Consider the following 7487-nt stretch of genomic DNA (forward strand, 5'->3'; position numbering starts at 1 on the left):
TACTCATTTTCACTTGAGTCTAGTGGGGAAAGTCTTGTTAAGTGCCTTTCCCAAGGGCACAAGATCGGTGGCATGTCAGGGCTCGAACCCGGGACCTCTTGATTCCGAGTCGCGAACGCTGCCGTTGCGCCACACAATCTAAGGTTGAGTTGTTGTTTTTTATTCGTAGATACATGCAGTTATAACGAAGGCAGCTGTTGCGTAAGTGCTGAGAGAGATGTAAGGGATATTTTGTTTTTGTATAAAGAAGCTATACAATTAATTACTATCTAAATGTCAAACAAGGTTCCACCACCTGTGGCCCCATTAGTGGTACCCAAAGCTTTAAGCTTAGATGTGAAGCAAACTGCCTACAAATCTTTTAAAAGGTGGAGTAAGCATACTATTGTGTGGGTAGTGGGTGTGGGTAAATTCCTACGGATCAGCAAGGTAAGGGGGTCTGAGTGCAAGCCCAGTGACATTTCCTGTTGACACACATTCCCTTTGTCAGCAGGAAACAAGAAACTGCTACTGAATGACCTTTAGAATGAGGAAACAGGTTGCGTTTTCAGCGTACAGGATTACTTAACTGAACATTTGTCACAATGAAAGGATAAGTCCTCTCAGTGGGAGAGGGCTTAGCAAGACGTTGTTTCGCTTCCCTAAATGTCTTTACAACTTTTCCAAAGTATTCTAAAAACATGTGAGGTTTGGCATGTTTTCTTGTGTGAATTTGATACATACAAAACTAGCATGTCCAGAACATGACATTTCCTGTTGACACATTCCCTATGTCAACACAGGAAACTGATACTATACTACTGCTACTGAATGGCCTTTAGAATGAGGAAAACAGGTTGTGTTTTCAGCGTACAGGATTACTTAACTGAACAATTGTCACAATGAAAGGATAAGTCCTCTCAGTGGGAGAGGGCTCAGCAGGAAGCACAGCGTAAATATGCAACAAACACATCACAAACTCAGAGTTGCTTTGCTTCCCTAAATGTCTGTACAACTTTTTAAAACAAAATTATTTTAAAAAAATGTGAGTTTGGCAATTGTTTTCTTGTGTGAATTTCCCTTGGCAAACCATCAGTACTGGAAATTTACTGTTAAGTACTGATCTACTACTAACAGTACAATTTCAGTAAATCTCCAGGAAATCGTCTTTTACTGTTTTACTGAAGCATTACTGGTAAGTACTGATGCCTCTATTTAGGCCACACCGATTTAATTTTATGGATGACATCCTCTGAAGACCCCCAAACTAGTGCGCGCGGGCGAAAAAAAATAAAAATCCGGTCAAAAATAAAAATGCTACAAAACCACAGGAATACAAACCTGGTATTGTGAATTTGGCGCATTACATAGCGACGTATACGACAGGCCGACACATGCTGGATTTTTGCGGAATATATGAATCGACACTGCTGTACGTATGTACTGAGTTCTTGAGTCTTGGAGCTTCGGTAGCCTGGCTGCCGTCAACCAGAGTTATCACCACCAAGCACTACCCAGGCCTAAAGCCAGGCCAGAGCCTCGGAATACGTGATCTTTTTTTTTTTTGAGATCGGGCGAAAATCAATGCGCGCGCGGATGTCATCCATAAAATTAAATCGGTGTGGCCTTACTGTTGGTGTTTTAACCAATGTCTTGTTTGACATTGGAGGGCAACTATAGGTCATTATCCAACTATAGGACTCTTGCTTGGGGACCAAGGCAACTAAGATCATATAGAATTCACCCACAACACTGAACATTTCTATCCATGAGAGTAAGGTTGGATACTAGGGGAAGTTACCACATATTCCCCAGTTTATGCCAAACAATAGACATTCCCAGGTTAAGTGTCTTGAAACTATGGTGTTTCTACTTTCAATACTATTCCATGACACCATGCAGCAAGAATTGATAACTTAATAAAGTCTTACTTGGTTGGTATGGCAAATGAAAAGATGAGATATTCCTGAAGTGCTGTATTTGAAAAACAACCATGTGCTTGACTCAGAACCAGTTCTAACCAGTTCTAACAGACATCTTTGACAGTAGTTATTTACTGTAGGATCTACTGTCAAGACCATCATTTACTGTTTTGTCAACTCACTCATTTACTGTTCAGCCTGTAAATATTTACTGTATGGTGTCACCGCATTTACTGTTTCACCAGTAAATGTTAACTGGGCATTTACTGTTTCTTCATGACCCAATTACTGATTATTTACTTGGAATTTGCATAAAGTGTGAATATTTAGTAAACGTTTTCAGTAAATCTTTTACTGTTCAGTAGATGACAACAGTACTTAACAGTAAATTGTCAGTACTGTTGGTTTGCCAAGGGTTGATACGTACAAAACTAGCATGTCCAAAACATGACATTTCCTGTTGACACATTCCCTGTGTCAACACAGAAAACTGAATAGTGATAATATACTTCTACTGCTACTGAATGACCTTTAGAAAGAAGAAAAACAAGTTGTGCTTTGAGCGTACAGGATTACTTAACTGAACAATTGTCACAATGAAACGATAACTCCTCTCAGTTGGAGAGGGTTTAGCAAGAAGCACAGCGTACTAAACACATTACAAACTTAAGAGAGTTGTTTCGCTTCCCTAAATGTCTTTACAACTTTTCAAAACAAAATTCTCAACAAGGACACGTCTTGCCACTTCCACTGAAGCAAATCATCCTTTCGTCCTCCATTCACCACCTCTTAGGAGGAAATTCCATGCTGAAAGCTTCTTTCCAAGAACAACATCACTTTGGAATAAGCTACCTCGGGATTGCTTCGCCTATGAGTATAACCTTAAACTCTTCAAGTCTTTTGTCAACAAACATCTGTCCTCACTGGCTGTTCTGTAACCCAAAACATTCTAAGTGGCTCCCATGAGCCTTGTTTTGTGGTGACCGATGAAGTAAATAAAAAACAGTATTCTAAAAGAAATGTGAGATATGGTAATGTTTTCTTGTGTGAATTTGATACATACAAAACTAGCATGTCCAGAACACAAAACCTGAAGTTCTGATGCAGTACCAAGGAGAGCCACCAGTCGGTGCAAAATGTAGTCCTTTCCCCCTAGTTCAAAACCTAGCTACCCACCTGCTAAATTTCCTGGCAATCCATCCAGAGATTCTTGATGTGTTACACCAAATCCATGCAAACAAACAAGTGCTACCGAAAACAATAGAAAGGCCGACATTTGCTTTGGAGCAAATTCAGCATGGCTACACCACATTACGACATGACAGGGAAAGAAGGAGAAATACAAGGGAAACAATGTTTTACATTGATATAACTATTATAGCATAAAGTAACATATAACTAAGAATACAACAGTTGGATAGCTATCCCCTACATTATTGATTAGGATTTTTATTTGCATAATGCAAACTGTTAATTTTCAGGATTAAAAAAGTGTTTATTCCCCGCATTCCAATGCTTGAGCAAGAAAGTTTGACATACCTACCAAAACACTTCAATGCAGTACCTACTTTCAATATGGTATGGCTTTGTGCAGCTGTTCATGGAGTTAACCCAGTCAAATCCCAATAGCCAATCAGCAAGAAGAATAGAGGAAAGCTGCATGCCTATTGGTTCTTGCTCTGCATGCCAGACTGATGACTCATGGATAGTCATTCCCAACTATATCATAAATTGTGACCTAAAAACGGCCTAAAAGTCCCAAATTATGCAAATTTAAGAGAGAGTATGCCAAAAATTATAATGAATTGCTGTTGGTAGATATATAAAGCATGCCCATACCAAATTTCAGATTATTTAAGTGTAATACCAGGTCTCCAGGACCCCAAATGTACAGATTTTGTCAGAAAATGGCCCAAAAAACAACAACAAATAAAACAATTTTAAAAGCGAAAAAAATATATAAAAAAACGCCTGGGGGTATTTGCCTACTCTACCTTCATGCCAAATTTCATGTCATTTGGATCAAAAATGAAGAAATTGAATCCATTTAATAAAATGCAGGAGGAGAAGAAACATGAGTAAAAACAATATGGCATCACCACATAGTGGTGAAGCCACAATAACCTTCTACGTGAAGGCAATAAATAACGAACTTACCCTTTAGGATTGGCGAGGTGCACGGCCACACGCATCTTGCTCTGATGCACGTGGTAGAAGATCTTACTGTAGCTGCACACCACCACCACCAGGGGCAGGCCGATACCAGCGATCACCAGGAACAGGGTGTAGCTGGGGCGGGGAGAGATGGGAGACGTTCTACTTTTTTTTTTTCATTTACGTCATAGGTCACCACAAAACAAGGCTCATGGGAGCCAGTCAAAATGTTTTGGGTCACAGAACAGCCAGTGATGTTTGTTGACCTTAGACTTGCAAAGTTTAAGGTTATACTCATAAGGGAAACAATCACGAGGTAGCTTATCCCATAGTAATGTTGTTCTGGGAAAGAAGCTTTCAGCGTGGATCTGCCTCCTAAGAGGTGGTGAATGGAGGAAGAAAGGGTGATTTGTCTTGGAAGTGGCAAGACGTGTCTTTCTGAGAATGTTCGAAGAGGGGGCACTAGGGAATGAAGTTCAAAAGTGTTCTTGAGATACATGCATGTACATTTGTAACTGTTTTTAAAAGCCGACAGGGCCACAAATATACCGGCAGTTTCTTTCTTTCTGTCTTTTGCAGTACTTACATGTAATCTTTACATTGTTAGATCTAGGCTTAGACTTAAGCTATAGCTGAGGCCAAAACGAATTACACTTAGACCTAGGCTTTAAGTATAAGGCCGCTTTAGATACATGTAAAATTAATGCGTTTAAAAGCCGACATGGCCACAGTAATACCGGCAGTTTCTTTCTTTCTGTCTTTGGCCCTACTTACATGTAACCTTTATATTGTTAGATTTAGGCTTAGACTTAAGCTATAGCTGACGCCAAAACGAATTGCACTTAGGTCTAGGCTTTAAGTATAAGGCCGCTTGAGATATATGAAACTGCGTTTAAAAGCCGACAGGGCCGCAGATATACCGGTAATTTCTTTCTTTCTGTCTTTTCTTTTGCAGTACTTACATGTAACCTATAGAATGTTAGATCTAGGCTTAGACTTAAGCTATAGCTGAGGCCAAAACGAATTGCACGTAGGCCTATGCGTTAAGTATACGGCCGCTTGAGGTACGTGTAACTGCTTTTAAAAGCCGTCAGGGCCACAGATATACCGGTAATTCTTTCTTTCTGTCTTTTGCAGTATTTGCATGTAACCTTTAGAATGTTAGATCTAGGCTTAGATTTAAGCTATTGCTGACGCAACGAATTGCACGTAGCCCTAGGCTTTAAGGATAAGGCCACTTAGGGCTAAGCCTTCCCTGAAGATATAGGTCGGGTCGTTGACATGGTCCTGAAGGTGTGAGAGGGTCCTTCCATTGATCCATGCAGCCCTTGTCTTATCACACCTTACCTGAAGGTGTCACAGGGTCCTTCCATTGATCCATGCAGCCCATGTCGTATCAGACCTTACCTGAAGGTGTCACAGGGTCCTTCCATTGATCCATGCAGCCCATGTCGTATCAAACCTTACCTGAAGGTGTCACAGGGTCCTGTCATTGATCCATGCAGCTCATGTCGTATCAAACCTTACCAGAAGGTTTTACAGGGTCCTACCATTGATCCATGTAGCCCATGTCGTATCAAACCTTACCAGAAGGTGTCACAGGGTCCTACCATTGATCCATGCAGCCCATGTCGTATCAAACCTTACCAGAAGGTTTTACAGGGTCCTACCATTGATCCATGCAGCCCATGTCGTATCAAACCTTACCTGAAGGTGTCGGTCCGGTCGTAGGTACAGCCCATGGTCTTGATGTCGTAGGAGTGCTTCCCCCAGCCGAGCAGCAGCGGCAAATCGAACAGGAAGCTGTACACCCAGGATGCGGCCACGATGACCAGGGTCTTCGGCACGGTGTACACACTGGCGTGCCAGTCGGGCTTCACCACAAACAACAGCCTGCGGGTATACAAGATAGCTCAACATCTCTAAGACTCTCAAAGTTAGTGTTGGGTTGGCTGATCAATTCATTCATTCATTCGTTTATTGCTTGAGAGGAAATGCTTTATGTAAACACCCATCCATCTTATACATAAACATAAGAAACATAGCTTTTTTAGCATTTAATTTGATTTAACATTTCAATGTCTTGGGGTGGTGGGACAACGGCGCACAGATATGTCAACTTTGTATATTTAAATGTAATTGTCCTTTTTTGTTGTGTGGCGTTGTTAATATACAATGTAAGTTATAAACTTGAGTGCAGCGTCACACTGTCCTTGTTATGTTTTCATGTTTTGATGAATAAAAAAAACATAAGAAACCTTTATTAGCATTGTCAGAATTTGCACAAGTCTGAATTATTGCTATTATCTACCTTGAACCTTGAACCATTCAAGGTTCAAGGATTATCTACAAATACAACAATATCACAATATCACGGAAGATTAGAAACCTCAAGAGAAAACATTCATATACATTGACATTCAATTACATATTGTTTACAAATATTAAATTTTTTTTAAATTATAAATATACATACATAGTTACAAATTACCGGTAAAGTCATTTTAGAGATTTATTATATAGCAATGTTGACTGGTATAGGAAAGATCGCCTCAGTCTCTCAGTTCAACATTTTGGCGCAGAGTGATGGTTATGATTTCTGAGTGTCCTTTCCGTTACTTCCTTCCTGTCACTAGTGATCATGTAGTGCAGGGGGTGGTCGCTTGCCCGCATCTGGTTTAGCAGCGTTCTCGCTGCTTCTTATTTCAAATTTTTGAACCATTTGTAATAATCAGTGACCACGAGCCTATATTTACATGTATTTACTAGACAGTTACAATATCACTGCGGAGGGTCAATGATAGTCTCATGATAGTCCCCAACAGACTTCTTTTGCGGGCTGAATAAATCGTAGAAATCGGCCTAAAAAGGGTATTGATTGGGAAGAGAAGGTAGCCGGCCAGAGAAGCTCCATTTGCCTAGTCTCATGAGGCCCAACTGCTAACGTCGTGCTTGCGCTAATGAGCTGCTGAGTCTAGTGGCCTGGAAATTTACTGACTAATTGCCTTCGCAGTACACGGGTAATATTCCTTTGATAGTAGCTGTTGGAGCGAATGCACGTTCTGTAGCAGGTTTTGGATTTAACGCAACGAAGATAAAGAAAAACGACGTCCTTTGCTTGGCATTAGGCATATATGGTTCCTATCTTTACACTTTGATGTCTCATAAGACGATCCCACAGATGATCAGCTTCTAGTGATAGACAATGATTTAATCCAGTCTGCCATATCCCTAAGAAGCTTGAAATGTATCTATATAGACTTGTTATTTGCAAGCTTCCTGTCTTAGTGTTACCCGTATAGAGCTAATCAGGTCTGAAATGATCAAACAAAGCCCGATAGAAGAGAACTACATTTTGGCATCGCAATAATATAGAAACTTTATTTGCAAAATCATGCCCGATGGCTAATTGCTTTTACAATCAAGTATAAT

At 40.3% G+C, this 7487-nt stretch overlaps 1 protein-coding gene across 1 annotated transcript in view; it reads right to left on the reverse strand.

Annotated features, from left to right (window-relative positions):
• LOC109483879 (melatonin receptor type 1B-A-like) overlaps nucleotides 1–7487 on the reverse strand; it is a 37281-nt gene that overhangs the window by 12319 nt on the left and 17475 nt on the right. Inside the window, exon 4 of the mRNA XM_019787022.1 lies at nucleotides 4059–4190. Within this exon, the coding sequence (XP_019642581.1) occupies nucleotides 4059–4190 (132 nt within the window). The remainder of the gene's footprint in view (nucleotides 1–4058; nucleotides 4191–7487) is intronic.

Source organism: Branchiostoma belcheri, unplaced genomic scaffold (genome assembly GCF_001625305.1).
Source record: "Branchiostoma belcheri isolate BF01 breed outbred unplaced genomic scaffold, Haploidv18h27 scaffold67, whole genome shotgun sequence".
In the NCBI taxonomy this organism is placed as follows: domain Eukaryota; kingdom Metazoa; phylum Chordata; class Leptocardii; order Amphioxiformes; family Branchiostomatidae; genus Branchiostoma; species Branchiostoma belcheri.